General features: G+C 35.5%; 1 protein-coding gene across 1 annotated transcript in view; it reads left to right on the top strand.

The window, feature by feature from the left end:
• LOC108668798 (anoctamin-7) overlaps window positions 1-11,728 on the top strand; it is a 50,162-nt gene extending 38,434 nt beyond the window's left edge. Inside the window, exons 14-19 of the mRNA XM_018156050.2 lie at window positions 346-498; window positions 685-737; window positions 2,276-2,409; window positions 2,954-3,044; window positions 3,222-3,353; window positions 8,727-11,728. Coding sequence (XP_018011539.2) covers window positions 346-498; window positions 685-737; window positions 2,276-2,409; window positions 2,954-3,044; window positions 3,222-3,353; window positions 8,727-10,610 — 2,447 coding nt within the window. The 3' untranslated portion in view covers window positions 10,611-11,728. The remainder of the gene's footprint in view (window positions 1-345; window positions 499-684; window positions 738-2,275; window positions 2,410-2,953; window positions 3,045-3,221; window positions 3,354-8,726) is intronic.
• The last annotated feature ends 11,076 nt before the right edge of the window (window positions 11,729-22,804 follow it).

Genomic DNA, 22,804 nt, shown 5'->3' on the forward strand with positions numbered 1-22,804 from the left:
TCAATTTGGGTACTTTTCACAATTTTTTTCAATTCGTTCATTCAAACAATATTAACTCCTCTATGTTTGCGTTTTTATCCCCATTTCAAAATTAGTGAAAATCGGAGCGTTCTTCATGTTCACAAATTTTACATTAGAAGCGCTCCAATTCTCTTTTAAAAATTAGTTTATCAGTTTTCCTTGTTTTTAATCCCGTTAATTTTCAGTTTCTCATCCCGTACGATTCCATTCGATCACTATCCAACCTGATTATTAACATAACTTCCACTTCGTAGCTCCACATTGCATTGTAATCCTTTCCCACTTTCGCTACCTCATTATCATTAACTGTTGTTGCGATGGCAGTTTTGCAGTTCGGTTTCCTGACGATCTTCGTAGCGGCGTTCCCGCTGGCGCCGCTGTTCGCGCTGCTCAACAACTGGGTCGAGATCAGGCTCGACGCGCAGAAGTTTGTGTGCGAGACCCGACGGCCCGTAGCTGAACGTGCCCAGAATATTGGTATCTGGTTCACCATCCTTGACTTCATGGCTCATCTCGCCGTCATCAGTAATGTGAGTTCATCATCATCATGTTGTGCTCGATCAGAATATTGTTATCTGGTTCACCATCCTTGTCTTCATGGCGCATCTTGCTGTTATCAGTAATGTGAGTTCATCATCATGTTGTGCTCGATCAGAATTATTGGTATCTGGTTCACCATCCTTGACTTCATGGCGCATCTCGCCGTCATCAGTAATGTGAGTTCATCATCATGTTGTGCTCGATCTGAATATTGGTATCTGGTTCACCATCCTTGATTTCATGGCGGGTCTATTAATTCATGGCATCATTAATATATATATACTCAACTCTTTCATCTTGGTATTTTTCTAAAAGAAAAACAATAAGTAGAAATATTAGACTAGCAATTACTGAACACAGTTCCCTTCTCTGAACCAATATTCACATTACAGCCATGTTAACTTCAGTTTCGGGTGCTTCCTCGTCCTTTCTTTTTCGTTTTTTCCTGCATTTTGTCCTTATATTTTTCTTTTCGTTTCACTATTAGTTTTCTGTATCTCTCCCTATTTTTCTTCGCTTCCTTTTCGTTTTCGCTGCATTTCGCCTTATTTTTTTCGCTTTCATGTTTTTCTTTTCCTTTTCCCTGCATTTTCTCATAATTTTCTTGCCGTTTCTCATTCATTTTTTTCTGAATTTCCTACTTTTTTTGCTGAATTAGCATTTCCTTTTCATTTATTTATCTCGAGCGTGTGAAACGCTTATCAATCGATGTCAGGATATGGAGGCGGTAGCTTCGTCTCGAGCGCAGTTATCTCTAAATTAAACTGGTCATAAGACGAAGTCGTGTCTAAAGTCTTTCGTGTTCAGTCGTGTCTTAGTTCATTCATGTCAAGTCTCGACGTCACTCATTTTTGTAGTACAACTTACGTTGGAATCAAGGTCAAGGTAAACCTCGTCTAATTAATCTAGAACAATGGCATATTATCGCCGCCACTAGGCTGTCTGAGGGAGTTTTTGCCTTATAATTACAATATCAATAAACCACACACTTCTTATAGGCTTTGGCTCCAGAAAAAATACTATTGATTTCATGCTTTTAGTAATTAGTTCTAGTAATTATCCATGGCTTCATATAATTATTCATATGTCTGCATAATGATAAACGGATTAAACAACTAATATAGATGATCAATTTCAGCAATTCAGGTTCAAATAACATCAAAAGCATAATTTTTAATGATTATTACTATTTGAAGTATATTATTGTTAAAAATCATTTTATGTGGTAACGGTATAGCACCATGATTATGTTCGATTATCCATTACTATCACAACAAGACTATTCTTCCTTCATTCTTGTAAAACTTTAAAAATATTTCTCTTCATCAGTCTCCTTCTTCCATGATTTGAAATTTTTATCAATCTTGCGAGAGCGTGACTGCAAAAATGAAAGAAAATGAAATACACTAAACCGGAAATTCAACTACAAAACAAAGCTTCCGGTTTACATTCAATGGACAAACCTTCAATTGCCTCACGGATTTTTTTATCTTCTCACAGAATTCTTTGATTGACATTTGAATGTCGTGCGGAAGTCGTTCGATTAATCTATAACTTTACTTCAACAATTATTTATAATCACTCATTTCGAGTTCTAAATCAGCAGCAAAGCTCGGTCCCGCATTAATTTAACAGTCAACAAACTAAATCATGAATTTATTCAGATTTTGTGTTATTTACGACAATTTTTATTGATTTATTCTGTGTGGTGCAGGCATTTTTGATCGCGTTCACGTCGGAGTTCCTACCAAGGCTGCTGTACAAGTACGAGTACGACTGGTCCCTACGTGGCTACGTGAACTTCACCCTCGCAACCGCACCCAACGGCACTATGAGTCAACCATGCAGGTACGAATATCATTACTCTAGTTTAGTGAAATTTCATTGTTTTGTAGTTTGATTGTATTTTATTAATGACTGTACCGTGCAGGTAGGAATATCATTGTAATTCACGTTTGATTCATAGTTGAACAATGCAAGTATGATTATCCTTGTATTTTAGCCTTTGCTCGCTAGTTGAACAATGCAGGTAGGAATATCATTGTATTTTGCGTTTGCTTCATAATTGAACAATTCAGGTAGCAATATCATTGTATTTCAACAACATTCCAGAGCCTCGCAGCTTGTTAGCTTTGTGATGAAAAATGGCTTTCTTTTGGTGAAGAATCAATGATTGTTAAATATATATTTCCGGTTTTATATCCTCGAGCATTTATATATTAAAATTAATGGCAATATCTAGTGAACTTACTGGAACCCTGTAGATCTGGTTAAGAATAAATGCACTTCACCTGTTGATGGTGTGCTTTTTCTGTAAATTTATTTTCATTTATTCCAGTAAATAATCTAAATTGGAAGACCCTTTTGCATCGATGACGTCTTCTGTCCCCAGGTATCGTGGATACCGGGATCACGAAGGCCTCCACACGACCTTCTTCTGGCGCTTGCTGGCCATCAGACTCGGTTTCGTGATAGCTTTTGAGGTCAGTGCGAAATTCAGCCATTTGATGTATCACATTTTGCTAATATTTGAGCTTATGCACTGGACAAACTTACACGACATTCTTATCTGAAAATTTTTGAATGTGATTTCATTTTATACGAAAAGATACGAAAGTAAAACTGTGATTAATCAGAGAGTTGTGGATGTTGTCGTACAGCACGTGGTGTTCGGTGTGTGCCGCCTCATCGATGTGCTGGTGCCAGACGTACCGCAGAGCCTCGAGATCAAGATCAAGCGAGAGCGATACCTGGCCAAGCAGGCACTCGCTGACTCAGAGACCATTTTGAAGGTGAACAATTCGTAAAAATTCATCTAGATCCTCGTTAATTATTTTTAGTATTTTAATGAATCCTTCTTAGTCTTTTTTTAATGATTCTCATTTAATCTTCCTTTAAGAAAAGTATTTTAATGAATTTCGCTTTGTCTTTTTTTTAATATTTTAATGATTCTCGTTCAGCTTTTAAAAATTTTTTTACTAAGAATAAATCGATTGAATTAATTTATACCCACTATAATTGGGAAACATTAATTTAGTATTGTTTCATTCCTAAAGTCGGAGTGTGTCAGTTGAGTGAAACATACCAGACTTGAGTTAATGACCTGAACTGAAGCATTAATTATTATGTAAGACATTTTTAAATACATATTTACGTCAGTGTGACAGCTGAAAACAATGTGAAGCGGGTAATAGATGTATCGGATTTTCTAATTGACGTTTCTAAGCTGAAAAACTTTTAGTAATTTTAGCTGAACGACTTCCCTCCAATTTCAGCTGTATTAACCTTTCCCCAATTTAAACTGAAACTTAAGGAATGGGATATTTCACTACAAAGCATTTATACATAAAGCGGCGGTATAGATGATTTGAGATATAGTCCCCTTGAGGGAGAAAAACTTTTTTCCGGTGAAAAGTTGAAATATCTGCGCGCTAAGGCTTCATTTAAAAGGCTAAAAGGCTTCATTTCAGTAACAATAGACTTGGTTACAAGAGATAATTTTAAAATTACTAAAATAGTACAAGCGTATAGAAATATGGCATTTTGTCTTCTAGCACGGAGACGTTTCTATAATCATTGCAACGTTGGACATCATGGTCGTGTTGCGAAGTTTCATACGATTATGAAGAGGGAGAATAACTATGAATGAATTGGTTTGTTAGACCCAGAACTGCACATGGAGGTGATCGAACAGTACGGATAACAGGAGAACATTGAACGACCATCCTTTATGGTTGAACTTTGAGAGCTGAGTGGTTTCAGTTACTAGCTTGACCCGCTTGTCAACTTTGAAATGATTACGGAAACGTCTCTGTGTTTTCGTGATTAAACAGTCCGTTTGTTTTGTTTTACACGTTTTGTACTCAAATAAGCGATGCATTATTGACCATGTACGTCCTCTATGCTAGTATTGCTTACGAGCACATTTTCCCAGTGGATTGTAACTCCCTCTTTTTTTCTAACTCACGTGGCGTGTTCTGCCGAGTGTCATAAACCTATATTGTTGACTAATTATTTCATTTAGGTGCGGATTGTAATCAATGCTTGTACGTAGAATCAACTGATTTTGATCACTGCTCTCACAGAGGTTCTTGGAATAACATCAGTTTTCTTGGATGCTTCACTAATTCGCACATATCACTATGAAATTCTTCATTTGAGTTAATTCAAGTTATGAATTTTGGCCAAGCGCAGTACCTGTGTATGATAGTGATTGCAATTGATTATTAGTTGTTGGATTCACATATCAAAATGATAATCATGACCATGTGATCTTTTGTGATTTTTATCGTGATTTGGTATAATAATTTTTGCATAAAAATGATCGTGAATGCTGATTAATATTGTTTCATTAGAAAATTCGTGGTTAATAAATGCCAATTAAAATAACAAGTCAATAAATTAGTTTTTCTAATCGTATTTTTTCTACCTGAACTCAGCATATATGCCTTGTTTTCCGTTTGTCGTGGCATGTTGCTTAAGAAATTTTTTGTGTGTTTGCATCTTATGTTTTTGTGCATTATTTCCTTCTATTTCACAGTGTATTTTGAGGAATGCGCACGTGAGTATTGCATTTTGATCATGTTCACTTATCATTTATCACTATGTTGTTTTTGCATAGGTTAAAAATTGCGTTTGAAATGTTGTGTTTTGCTGGCAAGGTTAAGTAAGTAGTTTGTGTTGTTGGTGGATTCAGTTTTACATTTGCTTTTTATATTTTGGAAAAGTGTCGGGGATAATATAGAAAATTAACGAGAATTTTTCAATTGAATTTACGTCTGTTAAACGTTTGGGTTCACATTACACACTCTCATTGTAAATGTATTAGATGCGAGTGCCATTCAATTTAAATGATATCTCTAGTATATACAGCTTCAATTGTATATCGGGACTCATTTCAACATCTTTGAGAAAATTCATGCCTGTTCATTTGAGATTTGTTCATGACATAGCATTAAGATAGAAAAATTTTTAAGCTAGCGCGAAAAGAATAAATTGAATATTTACTTACTCGCTGAAAATCTTCTTGGGTAAAAAATCGTAATTTTTTAAATTTATCTTCCATCAAATCAAATTGAAACAAATCCGGTCGCGATTTAGAAAAGAAAAACATGAAAATAATGATCAGTCTTGATTTCCATTCTAATTAAAAAAATATAAATCGATTCTTTTTCTAAATTTTCGCTCTTCATGTGCACCGTAAATATTTTTGACAGCTTATTAATGTCTTATATTATGATTTCTATTTTGTATAGAATATGTTGAACTTTTTTATGAACGAGGGCAATTTTATTTTAAAGAACATTTTGCTTTGTTTGTGTACGAATATTTGTTTGACATTTTTTAGTAAAACATTTCCGTTATGGTTTTGTTTTGATTTTCATCATTCGTAGGCCTCAACTTTTCTTATTTTGTTTCTATAGAAATTCAGAAAATTTTTTTCTGTTCCTTGAAATAATGCATTGATGTCTTGAGATAGATCAGCGCTCGCTTTCCAAGATCATATTTGTAGTCAAAGGCTTTCATCCTCGTACGATGAATCAGTATTGAGTATTAGACTATTAGCAAGGCTATATCATAGGTATCTCATATTCACGGTCTGTAAGCGTTATCAAAGCTTTGAGCGATGCTACTTATATGAGCGAAAACATTGAATAATTTCACGGTGCAAAATATCCTTATTCAGATGTTGCCTGATGAATTGTATTATTGATGAATTATTGTACTAATTCATCGTATAATAGTTACCCTGGTCAGGACAAGCAATAGGTTTAAAACGAAATTATTCACGTGCAGGGTTTGATTTGTTTACTACAGTTCACTCTTCATGTTGAAATTATTATACTTTGTACTTTAATTTACCAACGTATAATATTGCAAACATCTATCGAATTGAGAATCCTACTACTAATTTGAAATATTTTTTGATTGAGAGGGGTTAATCCTTCACTAGGTTACACAAAGCATATCGTTAAAGATTGACAGGTTAATAAATTTGGTGACAATAAAAGATAATTAAAAGATTCATATGCACTTTCTTGAAGTTCTCTAAAATGAGAGTATTACACTGGGCTTTACGTAGATGATAGCCTATCGATAATGTTAAATGATCGCCCTCATTATCAGTGGGCAAATCAGTGTATATCAAACACTGCTCCCTCTCGATAAAGGCCACTTATCTTACGTCAATACTAATTATCGCCACTTATAATATTACATGTAGAATGCACTAATGTACAATCCACACAATTATGTGATCATCAATTATGTATTTCTGATTACTAGGCATGACAGCACAAGTGAGTGTCGAGGGGAGTGCGGAATCACGTCCCGAGCTCTGTTTATTTTTTGATTGTCAGCTTGAAAAAACTTGCCTTGTCATCTCTAGGCTTCGTCTATTTTTGATCATAATCGATAAAATTTTCAAATCACTTTTTCTTCTCTTTTAGGAAAATAAGGATAAGGCTGTCTAGACTGCACTTTTATGAAACTCTTTAAGGGGAGCGTCAACCCCAAAAATCATCTCGGCTATTTACAAACGGATCACTCTGAAACTTGGTACACATATGTAAAATGGAAAAAAACTCACATTTTGTTCCTGTGAATTTTTTCGAAAAAATTGAAAGAAAACGTGAAATTCATAGAAAACGGTCAAAAAAGGGGGTACTTTTCAAATCTATCTCCTCCTAGGATTTTAAAGCTACGACATCGAGACACATATCATTCGATGCGCAAAATCTTTATCTATAAAACGACCTAGCCGTTTTTTGAATTTCTAATTTTTGCGGGTGTGGGAGCATTTTTCGTAAAGTTTTCGGAAATTTTTCGATTTTACCCCTTTCCACCCCCCTTCTTCAGGAATAAAATCCAAACTATGACGAAATTGAAAAAACGGCTAGGTCGTTCTGTAGATCTATTCTTTGCGAATCGAATGGTATATGTCTCATTGTTGTAGCTTTAAAACTCTAGGAGGAGATAGGTTTTCCGTGACAATAAGTGTGAATGGTGAGGAGAGCGCGACAAAGTCCCGCGCGCACCACAATATGCGCTCAATGTAGCATAGATACCAAACTAAACGTTTCTGGAGCTTGATTCCACTCAAGGATGATGGGAGCAACTACATGCGCATCTCTCCCTACAAAGCCCGGAGGCACACTGAGTCAGACCTCACAAAAATACTATATTTGTAGTGGTGGACAGCGAATTATCTCATATCTAATTACTGAAAGAACTCCCCCCCCCACCCCCCTTTCATGAAGTGTCGTGTACGTAAAAATCGACGTACAGAGATGGTAATGGTACCGTTGGATAGGCCAGAATGTCAGCTTTAAGATGAGACTAAACACGTAACTGCAGCACAACTCAAGTAGACACTATATATAAAGAGCTCACCAGCTAATTAGTTCCTATCTAATAGTGAAATCATAAATCAACGTAGAGAGATGGCAGTGGTACCGTTGGATAGGGCAGAATGTCAGCTTTAAAATTAGTATGAAAACCGAAAAAGTAAAATTTTTCAATTTTAGGGTAGACGCTCCCCTTAAATTAATGCCTTCACTCAATGAACACTACCCTAACGCATAATTATTTTTCACAGAGTGATTTCCGATTCAAATCTGGAAAAGACATAATCAGACACATGAATTAAATAGGTCTAATTAAGAACCTTTTGAGAATAACGAAAGTTTAATTCACACTGCCGAACCTAAAGGAGCATAGGCAGAATATTATGTCTAAATCTTTTCAAGTGCCGTTTATATTCTTTCTTCTGTAGCTCTTTGACTTATTTGTCAGCTGAATTATTTACGTGAAATGAACAGTGGTTCAAATAAGTATAAAAATCAGCTCCGACCATTTCGAAAATTTTAGCTATTCTCGACAGTGCAATTAATTTAAACAATAAACTAAAATAATAATTAATACTTTTTCCTGGCCAAAATTAAAAGTATTTGTTTCCGTCTCGTTTATCGTACACGCTTAAAATTTTGTATTTTGTTCAGGAAATTTTGTTGATCAGGAAAGCTTAAAATTTTCAAGTATTTTTGTGTGCATTTATTTATTTGTTGATACAGAACTCTATTATTTCCTGTCAGTGCGACTCTGTGTTGCAGTTTTTTTGTTTTATGTCTAAATTCTCCAGTGATTCCACGACCCTTGCTCGGCAGGTGGCTCAGGGTGCCGTAGATGAGCCCTTTGATGGCACCTCAGGCAATCCCGGTGACGGTAAGAACGGTCTGGACCCGCTCATACCATCCTACCCGCAACTCTACACTCCGAATTCCTCCATAAAATACAAGAGCTCCCCCATGGCTAAAGAAAAAGAATCTCCTACGACGACCAAGGTTCAGAAACAAACGTCGTTGTACTCCATGCTGCTTAACGATGGCTCGACTGTAAACTGTGTGGTAAAAGAAGGAGAGCCTGACCATTCAGACTCAGATAAGCTCATGGAAGCTTCACCTGGAAAAGGAAGTGAATATGCCGGCTTTTCAAACCTTATGTTTCCTAACTGTTTCTCTCAGCAAAAACTTTCTGTATCTCCTTCCACTTCTATGAAAATGTACCATGATTCTTCTGTGAGTTCCTCGCTTAGCCACAATTTTATGTCCCCCTCTTCCGAGGCCAGTGGCAACTACCCCGGATTGGGAGCTCTGATGGGAACATTGAAAGGTCCCAATCCTCTCATGAAGGCAATTAGCTTAACTTCTTCCATACCTGAAATAATGGCATTTGAAGCTAGTCGTCATCTCCGTTCAGAAGATATTTCTAAAAACGAACCTTCTATAAGGAGTGGTCATGCTACCGAAGAAAATACGCGCCAGAAGTCTGCTTGTAGTAGTCGCAAATCTAGTTGTCTGTATCCCCGTTTGTCTGAAGAATCTCCACAGGAAAATCTCACAGATGCCCTAGAGCTTTCCAACTATTCTGAGAAAACTGCTGCATCACATCCAGCCAGATCCGCGAATAACCCTCACTCGGAAGCAAAATATGATGACGTGCTTACAGAAGATATTGAAAATGAAATCTTTAGAAATAGACCATATGGTCTTTCTGACGCGAGTTCGAAGCTCCCTGTAGTTGCTGAAGTAACCGCAGATCACGAAGTTGCCCAAAGATCTTCCGATAAAATCATGGAGGGTAACTCTGGCAGTCAAAGCCACCAGCAGAATATGCCTGATTCTTCAATACGGTGGGAGACATGCAACCCTCCTAAGCCGCCTCTCCGTACCTCACGTTCTGTGGATAAAGAACGCACCAAAGACTTATCGGCAACGAGACTCGGTCGGCGATGTACTATTGATGCACAATCTAATGAGAGTTGTTCTGAAACTTCTCGCCCAAAAGATTCCATAAATGCCTCAAACGCTTATGTTGGTTGTGAAGTTGTAGACAGCTTGGTCACAAAACGCCTTATAAACGATAATATTCCCGATAATCATGTTCCTGGCATCACTGAGACACAAGTTCGCCACAGCCACAATGTTAATCCTATTCCTCCGAAAGTACCTAAGAGAAAACTTAAGTATGCTTATAGTTTTGATGACGATTCGCCGAATACGGGAAACCGTGAAAGTCTACGTCACCCTCTTACAGAAGAGAAGATAAGCCCGGGTTATTTCGCTGGAACTTCACAGCAGCAGACAGAACATGAGAAAAATAGAGTATCTCAAGACGATATTTGTACCAAGTTTGTGACTGATAACCTCAATGAAGTTATTTACCCTACTAACGTAACAACCGCAACGACAACCGTGCCTGTACCTCCAAGAAGAATTCTACCAAGACTACCAAAAGTACCAACCCTGAATTCTTCCGTGTTGACGAATCCCTCTACTACGTCCACCAGTGCCATTTTACCAGTCCTTGATCATGAGTCGCCTGACATTGTCCAAGCACGGCTTCCACCTACTACAATGTCTAGTAAAGTCCCTGAAACCTTACTAGACAATCAACTTACTGGCAACCGAACTCAACGACCTTTGAGGAGAGTCAGTGCAGTCGCTCCTCCCCCTCCTCCTAGACTCAGTAAGACCATGTCCCAACACTGATTGTTTGGGTGTCTTTATCTATCGAAATTTTATCTATATAACTTCTCGGCTAGTTATTATTGTAGTTTTTCCTCGTATCTCCCAGGAGAAATCTTTTACGGCCTTCTGTCAAGTAAGTAGAATAGACGGCAGGAATGTTTGATCTATTACAGGGTCAACTCTTTCCCTCAACTATGACTGCATGAAACGCAGTGGAATATTTTTAATGTTGCGAGTGAAAAATTGTTTCCGGTTTCTCATAATTCTTGTTCGCATCATAAAAATACATGAAAACGATGTTCGCATTTTAATTAAATAACTTCATTCTAATGTCCCAAAAGTTTGGTAATTGCTTTTGAATTCATATTATTCTTAAATTTACACCAGACCTATCTTCCGTACCAGAAATAAAATTGTTAAATCCTTAATTTTGATTCAAGCATTAAGGATTTTTAAATCGTATTTTTTATTATACTATATTTCCCAGTTGTTCGAAGGTTTGCTCAGTATTTAAACCGCATTTGTTATCGTTCAGCAAGTCGGACGTTCCCACGATGTTTTAAACCGCATAGTTTGTTATAGAAGTGAACAAAGTTTTTCAATTGTGTGAATTTTGCTTGTGTTAGGGTTTTGGTGACCGATGTTAAGCCAAACATATTAATCCGTGTATCTACGATACTTAGCTTCGCACGCATAGTCTCCAGAATTTAAGAATTGTAAATGTAGTGAATTTCTTACGATGAAAGAGCTTCTTCATATCAATTCTATTCTGAATATCAAGTTATTGGTATTTCAGTGATATTTTGCACTTGGTTCAGCCCTAAGACTTAAATAGGAGGCATTAGTGATGCCAACTGTTTATTTTTCTAATATTTTTTAACCATTGTCTTTTGTAGTCACTTAACTTTACTTATAACTATTCTTGATTATACCTGGTTTCCATGAAGTCGAAATGATGGGATCAATTATTGTTACTGTTATTGACTTTCTTTTTTTCAAATTGTTAAATAAAAATTTCATTTATATGTACTTGCGGAACTATGATGCTCTTTGATACTGAAAGCATATATACGAGTTCAACTTTTGAATTCAAGCAGCGATAAGTATATTATGTTCAACCAGCTTTGTTCGAGGCTTCGATGGTCCAGCTATTGCTAATAATTTTAGCATCTAAAAATTATTTACAATTGGCGAATGATCAATTTTTAAAGAAGTAAACGGAATTAATGTTTAATAATTTGCAGAAGCTAACAATTTAATGTAGCGATAAATAAAGACTCGCAAATTTTAAATTATGTTTTCAAGTAGAAAATTAGCGCTTATCTTACCGAAGTAAATATTATAATAGCGTAAGCGCAATTTATCATTCCTGTAAATATTAAGCAATGATAGAGAGAAGTTATTAATGAAAACATCCCATTAAGAATAATCATTTTGCCTAGCGCAGTGAGTTTTTAACTAAATTTTACGAAATATTTAAAATATAGCATAAAATAATCTCGTTACACTAAATCCTATATCACACCTATTCTTCGCCTTGTTATGTCATGCACTATATTTGTAATAGTAACGTGCTGTGATATGTTCTTCTTTGCATGCTTATTCTGAAATGTAACCACGTATATCATCTTATAAGCGTGATGTCATGCTTCATTCCTACTTTTACACAGTACGTGTCGTCTGAGAATTAATCTTTATGACCAAAGGCAAAACATTTTATTGTCTTCTGTTGTAGTGCCATTCCTACCTCGAAACTATTCCAAATTATTAATGAGGGGCTAACGGTTAAATAAATAATATCATGAGACCAAATAACTGAAACTATCTCGATCCTGCTCTGCTCCTTGGGTCGTCATGAATTAGGAAATCTTTTTTTTAACTACTTTAATTACGATTATTCTAAATAATTCTACTTTGATTTAGACTTGATTAATTAGGGCTACTTATATCAAGGAAAATGTAATAGTGATATCTCTAATTTGCTCTATTTCGACTACTGCACGTCTTCAATGACATATCTCGCGTTTATATAAGAACTTATCGTTAAGTTGCCGTCACATTGTCGATTTATGGTGCGAATTTTTCGCCTCTGTTCAAAAGTTTTCCTCTTTCATGCCCTTGATTGTTGTATCGCCTGTGAATATATTTCGATGTAGATTTAATTATATCGAGTACTTGAGTTGAGATACCAACGTAAGCTTGCTCCAAAAGTAACCTTCACATCCAAAGACGTTTCAATTTTAAGTTATTTTATTAAGACCCTAAGCCATAGCTACCGAGAAGTAAACACTGTTATGATTGATTTTTCCCGCGTCATTATAGGTATCAAGGCAACCAATATTTAATCTTAAAAAATGTTATAATTTGCATTTTTTAAACCTGAAATTAAAATTATTCATTGCTATAAAATTATTATTCATTAAATATCTTATTAAAATTATTCGTATTGTGTGCATGATATCTAACTTTATGTTCTCGTTACTACAGCGACTAATCGGCAGCAAATGCCTTATTATAAATATCTTTTATTATATAAATAAATTAACTGTAATCATTTGCTTAATTTTAGCATATGTTTATTCTTGAAGGTGAATTTGGAAGACAAACATGAAGAATGTTCATGTTAACTGGACGCTGTGTTTCCTTGTGCTCATATATTTGCAGGACCAGCGCATGGTATCTGACAATGATCTTCTTTAGTTACGAAGAAGAAAATATTTAAATGCTCTGATGTAAATTATTAAATAAGGGTTTCAAGGTGTGGCGTGTCAGTAGAGGAAACAAAACGAAGAATTTTCTCACCTTCTTTGGAGATGGCCATTGTCAAATGGATTTTTAAATTAAAACCAACGAAAATATTTATTCAGTATTATTCAGTAACGAATGAAAATCTTTATTTGAGATATTACATTAACTTTCCGTACAAATTTCAAGTCTCTGCCGAAAATTTACTAATACTTTCACTACTCATATGTAGTGAAGTCTTTTTTTCTAATACTTTCACTACTCATATGAACCTATCTGTTATATCAATTTGACATGATCTGCGACCTTCATCTCTGACAACCGATGAAGTAATCTCGTAATAAAAATAATCTCCTTAATGACGTTAGTGCAAATAATCGAATACTAACATCAGATCAGTTCTGGAAAGTAGGGATTCCATGATAAGCATTACGATGACTCTAGATTTCCCGTTTGTCAACTTATGTCAGAGTTTCGTAAACATCCTAGTGAATTTAAATATGCAAATCTAGCTTCCTACTAAACATCAAAATAAAAATGAGTTTAAAGATTCAAATCTCGCCTCTTACTTAATTCTTGTGCATGTTATCTTCACTGAACCGACCAACATATCTTCTATTTACGTGTCGGCGTTGCTGTCCGTTGTTTGCACTTGTTAAGATCCTCTATATATACTTCCTTCTGGTAGACAATGTTGAACCCAAGGGAATATTTACCATGTTTGCATTTGTTGAGGCGGCAATCATCTCTCTTCAGACGGTATGTACAATTTATTAGTACTCTTAGTATAGTAGTTGCTCTTTAGCTCGTCTCGAGAATCTATTAGTCGTGGTTGTAGAGCATTTTTCATTCATTATATGTGCGTTGTATGAGACCTTGTCTTGATCAATGCGTCATTCTCTGATGAATAGTTATTTTTAGCCTGTAGCTCCTCCAACGTTTTTTTTTATTATAGTTTCAAGAACCGTACTGAGCAAAATGATAAATTTACTTAAAATTTCCGAACATAGATTAAAATTAATTCTATTCGTATGTTCTCTGAATTTTCAAATATTGAACAAGAGTTATTATTACTTTCCAGCTAATATTCATCCAATTGCGAGTTCTATATACTTACTCACATCATAAACTTGTGTCTATTAAGGCATTAATTAGGTTTCAAATAAATCATAATTTGTCTACTAACTTCAATATTAATATTTTTTTGCGAAAACTTCATGCTTAAAATTAATTCGTGTTTTTTTTGCAGACTATGAATATTTTAATGATCATGAATGCTTTGAAGACTTATTGATGAAAACTTTCATCGACAATTTTCACGAAAATTTTGAGCTGCCTTAATTCAATAATAATAATTTTTATATTATTATCACTTGGTTCTGTAAAGGGATCAGAATTTAAGAGAAACATTTCACTGATATTGAATTCGAAGGACGGACCTTCAAGCTAGTGAAGTTTCCAAAGACTTGCAGTTTTCATGATTGTTGGAATTTTGGAACTTTTTAATCCAGAGGTATAAGTGGTTAGCTTCATCTTATATCTTCTATGATATTTATGCCGCTTTGGTGCTGAATGAAAGTGTGAATTCAACATGAGAGAAGTGAATGTGGATTGAACCAAGGGGAAAATTCGAGGGCTCGCGTGTTCACCATTTTTTAATATGCTTATAATGTAAAAAAACTAGCTGGTGGACCAATGTTGACGATAGTTCGATTACTGTAATACATAAATAAATTCGGGTGCAATAATACGATAGTCATCCTTCAAACTGAACTACAGCTGTTTCTTCAATTAAATCTACCGTCATAAATCTACCGTCATTAAATCTATCTCGGAGAAAGCTTCAAAAATTTTCGCTGTCTTTTCTAAAATATTATCGCGTTGCCTTCACTACGAAACATAATCATGAATAATAATGAACAAGTGCACTTTGAAGTGAACAGTGAAGAGCCCGTCCCGTGTTGCGCTCCATCTACGTACATATGAAATGAATGTTTTTGTCTCTACAAATGTCGAATTCTTCTGCTAATGGCGTCACATCCGTTAATTATAACTACACTTAGTATTGCGTCTTTAGAATCTCATATGGAAAATATTGTTCTCGTTTCATTGTTGTCTGAAAGTGCCATTAATATTGATAAGTGATGAGTATTACTTATATAATGAAAATGTCTGTTGATGATTCTACGTACCTGTAAAAAACCATAGCCTCTATTGTTAAATCTGGCAACTTGACGAGAGTTCGTTTATGGAGTGCAAAAAGAAATAATTTTATTCATATTAGAATATTGCTTGTAAAGTCACCAAATGCTTCTAAATCAAATGCCGGAGATTTTAGTAACTTGGGATGCAGCAGCTTTTTTATAAAATATTCATGCAAAGTGTGTTCACCAAAATTTGTCAAAATTAGTTCAGGTGAACATTGTTCAAAGGCTTGCCGGGTGGTGTGGTGAGAGCCTTCACACCAAAACGAACGTTCATCAAACTGGGAACAAATTAATAGGAACATGCATATTGTTGCGATTTAATTGTTCTCTATACAGCGTCCTGATTTAAAGAGAAACCTATACAGGAGAGGTGTCTACAGGATTCTACAGTATTTATTCCTCAAGATCTCATTCTCTACCAAATATATCAATTAAAAAGGAATTAATGCCATCATAGCTGCACTTTCAAATTTTAAAATCATCATCTTCTAGTGCTAGATAATACAGGTGTACTTTGATGAATAAAGTCTGAATGTTACTGTCTCAGGACGGTGAAATGAAAAAGCGTAGATGAAATGGCGTAAGTTTATGTTTTAATTTGTATTCGAATGCGTCAGTTATCGTTTATCCTCGGCAATTTGTACAAGGCTGTTCGCAATCGCCTGCTGCTCGCTGTCGAGTGGTGATTGAGGTGAAAAATGTTCTACTGTGTGGAAGATTTTTAAATAGTGTTTCATTCCTCTCTTGTGATCTCTAAAATATACTAGAATCTTGAAATATTCTCTTCTTGTTGAGAGTAAACAAAGATTAGAAATTGAACGTGTTTTCCTATCCGTCATACACCGAATATTAATATACGCAGAGCCATAATTTTTAATCATTGGAGCGAGTAATATTTTTTCAATAAATTTTGTCGAGCTTTCTATTATTCTAAGCCTATTATAGCGATTAACCTACAAATTCAACTTTTATATTATTAAAGAAATTGCTTATAAAAATAATTAAATTACCGAACGATACGCGGCAACGAGATGTAGTCAGCAGTGTCTTGTGATTCAAGCCACTGGCAGGAAATTTTGTCCGACATGTTTATATATTTGTTTAACTTCGACAACCCAACACTAGCATGGAAGCACCGCAGTGTAGGGATGCTGTACGCGGTGCGCATTTATTCACTTAATTTATACCCTGGGATGTCAGTTGTGGAGCAGAGGTTGTGAGGTGAGGTGTGCTACGCTGTCTCCGATCCTGTGCGTCACTGGGAGTCTGGACAAGCTGCGATTCGCTAGGAAAGTGTACAGAGAGTGAAATTTATAATGAATTTTAATAAATTACGAGGGTTCTCTTTCTAAGCGCATTAATTTAGAGACTATGTTGCGTTGCTTGAGCGCAGAATGTACTTATACCCTATAATGTTTGCTTGTTCTTACACACTTCGTGCTAGTGTCCAGCATATACATAGTGTGAATTGTACCAGTGAATTGCGTAGATTCAATGCCACAGCATGTCTAACCTGATATTAAAATGTTGTATGGTGAAGTGTTAAACGTTATTGTATGTGAGACATGAACTTAAATTCGTTTTACGTACGATTTAACTGTGAATTTGCAAAAGCTTACCTTTCATCTTATATCCATTATACGAATATTTCATGTATACGACCAAGCCCATGGCGTAGTTTAGTCGTTTTCATTTTTATATGATAGTGCGAACCTCGAATTATTTCCGGCAATCTCTTAGTTTTGCAAATTGAATTCGAGTGAACACTATTCACATAGGCCCGTAGATACTAATTTCACATTCCTCCCTTTAGACCTTGCTTGTGTCAATTTGAAATAGTTTAGTTTCCTAAATATAATTATGATTTTTATGCAAGAATTTAGTTCGGTGCTCCTGTGTAAAATTGAATTAAATATAATATAATTTATCGTAAAATTACATTACGTTGAAGCCTTCCATGAAGCTAAGAAAAACTAAGGAAGAAGTTTGCACTATTTAGTATTAGTAGTAACATTCTAACAGCTAAGCTAAGGAACAGAACCTTAGCTGCAAAGATACTTACTTATTTGGGCAATCATATCAAGAGGTGTCTAGAAATTCCCGACGGCTAATCATTTTTTCCGTTATCTCAGCCCAACAAGTTGGGCAAACGTGAGCTAAGAAATTTACACATGCTTGGACTTTGTACCTTGATTCAGGAACCTTACTGACAAATTACACCTACCATTAATATGTGAGAAATAAATTGAACTCAGAATTGACCTGCCGTGCCAATTTAATTTATTCGTAAAAACCTTTCTAGCAATTTTTACCAGATCATCATTTCGAGGTGGTAAATTTATTAGTAAATAGTACACTGTGATATTTATAACTTCTTCAGAAAACAACTGCAACTCATTTGTCGGATTTTAGATCATCTCATTTAGACCTAAATTATGTACATGTACATTTTTTTGACGGCTTTGACTGCCCAAGTTCCGTAGAACAGGTTCAATTGCGTGTTGTATATTTCAAACCACAACAGCGTCCATGACCTTATAGTACAAAAAACTGACAAGAAAGATGCTCAACCTCGTCACTTGCATTCATCGTACCCTGTTGAGTTCTGCCTAGTGTGTAGAACCTGTGTCAAGAGAACAAATGTGTTATCCCGCTATCTTTGTTAAGTATTTTTACGATTACCGTTACGATAGCTCGGCGACAAGATTACTCGGTGACAGTCTCGGTGACGATGAAAGATTTCAGAGTCTGTGACGTTGAAGCCTTTGGAGTCGAGTAGCAATGCAATAAGATTGGTAACATGGTGCACTTGACGCAAATGATAAAGCCATCTATATTCTAGAGATAGCATTGTTAAGATAAAAATATTTACCTGACGGTGAAACTTGGCTACGCGTGGTTATATTGTGGGGAAGGCATCCAGTTTGTTATCAATTGCCATCCTGTTTTTCAATTGCCAACAGTTTCTGCCGATAACTCGGTGCGTTTACTAACGTACGCTAACCTATCATTGTGATACGCACGCACACGTGGCCTTCATTGCCTGTTGATTATTCTGCATGAGTAACATGAATGCGCTCGGCAAGGTCTAATTCCTTAAGTAAATAGTTCCATAGCTAATAGAAAGTTGAAAACATTCCTACCAAGCGCGTTGAAGATACAATGTATATTAATGCATCTTCTAACATTATTTTCATCGCAATCATAGAACTCACAATCAAACTATTCATAAAGTTCGCACATAGGTTAGTTGATGACAAAGTCTATTGGTGTTAAAACTAATATCGTGTCATTTAGTATGGTATATTTCATAAAAAGAACTTCTCTTTTTTCTGTTTCTTAAATGTTTCTGCTGCGGCTGATTGGAATGACATTCTGATCATTAGCGTCTTCCGAAAAATGATTTAAAAACTTCCAAAATACGATCTTCATAACGAACTATTACGGCCAAATGAACTGTTTATATTCCTTAGGGGTTCCGGGATTGTCAATTTTTTTAATAGGAAGTGATCTTACAATATATTTAAATGAGAACCATAATGTTACGTAGTGGAAATATCTCCCTTGAAAATAACAAGCGCACGTTGTACTGCAAATTAATTACAGAGAGAGGCTTTTTTCCATTATTTAAAGCAGACTGCTTGCAGGGAACGATAAAACGCACAAAACGCACGTGTTTGGCTGCAGGCGTGATTTATTTCTATAATATCTCTGTACATTTCTATGATAAAGATTACCAGGCTTATCAGACATTGAACTTTTTATTAGCATATGTCTCTATTTAGTTGCAGGAATAAGTTCATAAGTTTCTAGTGGCAATTCAGTATCAGGGTATTGATTTCAGAACTGAATTTAACATGAATTTGTTCGCGTAGAACTAATGAAAGGAATAATAGTTTTATTTTTACACTGAATTGTTATTGCAGTTTAAATTTTCTCTCAATATTCGTAAACAGGTGGCGTGTCTGAAAATATTAGAATGTTGAACCATAGGGCATAAAATACCGCATACAATTCAGATCTATGAGGGTATCTTTCGCGATTGAAATATATTTTTCAAAATGACTTGCATAACCACTTTTTCCCGTGTGTGTTAAATTCATTGAAAGGGAAAATGAACTTTTGATTTTCTGTGTCTATATTTCTATGTTGATGCACTCTAGGATGCCCGTGGTATATATATGTACATACTTGTATCAAGAGCCGAATTCGCCCAATAGAGAAAAACAACAAGAAAATTGTCAACAAGAAATACTCTCTAGTCTTCAATGAAACCTGCATAAAAGAACAGCTTCTGCCAAACTACACAAATACTTGTATTCTTACATAATTGTGTGAATTTTTCAAATGATAAAGCAGAAATACTTAAATTACGGCATCTGAGGAGCACAGTTATCAGGAAGTGTTTGCGTCGCCTTGACCTTCCTCAACGGAGCCCGTTACGCGTAGCGGCGCCGCCAATATTTATTTCTATAATTAAGTTAAGTTATTAAGTTATTAAGTCATATTAAGAACATAAAGTTAATCGTCACCGGATTAAGTGAGGGGAACACGTGTAATGTAGGTGAGGGGGACACGTGTAATGTAGGCGAGGGGGACACGTGTAATATAGGCGAGGGGAACACGTGTAATGTAGGTGAGGGGAACACGCGTAATGTAGGCGAGGGGAACACGTGTAATGTAGGTGAGGGGGACACGTGTAATGTAGGTGAGGGGGACACGTGTAATGTAGGTGAGGGGAACACGTGTAATGTAGGTGAGGGGGACACGTGTAATGTAGGTGAGGGGGACACGTGTAATGTAGGTGAGGGGAACACGTGTAATGTAGGCGAGGGGAACACGTGTAATGTAGATGAGGAGAAACACGTGCAATCTGAATGGTTGTGGAACACGTGTAATCCAGGACAGGGGTAAAATATATCAAAATAATCAAAAAACAATACGGCCACAAGAACTTGCGATCAATTCGTGGTTAGTTTTTTGTTCATTACATATCAATTAATATGTCGATTTGAGAGGCATATTGTTGTGGTTTGAGCTGTGGATTGTCTGTAGATTACTAGATTGTAGATTGCTAGGTTTCCATGCTTGATAAATATTAATCCTACTTCGCACAATTCCTGTGAAATTAATTCAGATTTTTAGTCATACACTATGAACCAAAATTTATCTCGTTCAACTTCTGCTTCAACTCAAGTGCATGACTATGGTTGAACTCATTTTGGGGTGGGCGCTCGTAAAATGCATTAATCCTTCAATGTTTTTTCGTTAAAAATTTATTTCGGGACATAGAAATAGATTTCATATGAACATACAATATGAAACATGAGTTGCGAGGCAAAACTAGGTCTTCCGATGAATTTCGTGCCTCTTACTAGTATACCTGTTATCTTTGGGAATTTATTTGATTTTCTCGAGTCATGTTCACTGAGCAGCGGCACAAGTGCGGACACTTGTACAGCTGCGCAGGTGTCAGCTCATCTCTCTTGTATTGACCGCTCGTCAGGAGTTTGTAGACAAAAAAGATATGCAAATCAAGAGAGACTTCTTCTTTATTATAGGTATTATAATATGTGAATGAATAAAAAACGCGGTGAAAAATATTTTTTAACTCTTAAATTGTTTATAACTATTTATTCAGCATTCATTTGCAATTTTTTTCCGAAATATTCAAACATTTCAGTTCTTCTTCCGTCTTTAGCCCAACGGATTGCATTGTAGTTGGACTTATTACAAATTACCAGGAGTGACAGCTGTTGCTGTCTCTTCATATCATAAATATGAAGGTTATATGAACCAATAACCAATACAAGTTATATGATAATATGAAATATGATAAAATATCATATAACCTGTATCGGCAGATGCTTCGAGAAAATTTAACGATTTTCATCTGCAACAATGATATAAATTCTTGGTCCCACGGTTCATTGATTAACCTTATCAATTTTCAGACACTTTTCAGACACCACCTAACAAACGATATGTAGGGAGAAATTACCCGACATGTGATCTCTTTTGTCGTTTATAGCTATGGCAAACTTATCTCTAATAATCAGAAGCGTCTCTATGGTGTGGAAAATACTTATAATCAGCATGACAAGGCCAAATTATGCATTGACGGATGTGCTTTTAAGTTTCTATAATACAATTTGAGAAGCACAGGTGAAGCGTCAACGATGAATGCTGCCCTATAGCCTTCTAGTCGTTTAGATTGTAATGGTGATTTTGAAATCTGTTATTGCCAATCACAGAAAACAATCACATTGTTTTCTGTGATTGACAATATCCTGGACCTTGATTTGAACTTGTGCACCGCTGAGGGAAGGTATATAAAGCTATATGCAAGGTTATTTTTAAGTTAATAATTGTCCTGTTACTATTTAAAAATTTTTCATCATTTCAGTGACAATTAACTGCTAGACTGACTTGAATCTCTTCATTCATAGACTAGAAATTTGTGTTGTAACGCACTCAATTTTTTTGTTCGTCGAGTTTTACTGAATGTAGCGGGAAAAGCAGCAATTTGTGTGGAAATTCCCCTGAATATTCGCAACATCTTCCGCATAGAACCCGCAGCCTAACGATGTTGCATTGTTTTAACGAGTTTATGCGATGTTTTCGTACAGTTTTAAAGTAAACGCCGGATACACGGGATAAGTTTTAGCAAAAAAAAAAAATCTAAATTTTAATGCTAAATACGTATTATATTGATAAATTCTAGTAAACATAACATTAACTAGGTGTGTGATGGCTCAGTAGATGAATAGTCATTCCTGCTATTTTTCGATTTATATGCCGCTCGTTATCGAATGTTTTTTTTTTTCAATGTCAACATGTTAGGGTTGCTGAAGGCACACTTTTTTCCCAATGATTATGGAGACAAGAGTACTTAATAAATAAAATACGATTCCTTCTTGCCCAGAAAATTATAATAATCTGATCACATTACATTATTGGTGGCTGTTCAAAGTTCATTGATGGCACGGGATTTCTAATATTATTGTCAGCTAACCTAGAAATATTATTATCAAAGTTGCAGTACAAATATTATTTTTAAAGTTGCCGTACAAATATTATTATCAAAGTTGCCGTACAATCATTATAATCAAAGTTGCAGTAGAAATATTATCAAAGTTGTAGAACAAATACTATTATCGAAGTAGCCGTTCAAATATTATTATAAAAGCTGCCATACAAAAATTATTATCAATGTTGCCGTACAAATATTATTATCAAAGTTGCGGTACAATCATTATAATC

The sequence above is a fragment of the Hyalella azteca genome, unplaced genomic scaffold, assembly GCF_000764305.2.
Source record: "Hyalella azteca isolate HAZT.00-mixed unplaced genomic scaffold, Hazt_2.0.2 contig14215, whole genome shotgun sequence".
Classification (NCBI taxonomy): domain Eukaryota; kingdom Metazoa; phylum Arthropoda; class Malacostraca; order Amphipoda; family Hyalellidae; genus Hyalella; species Hyalella azteca.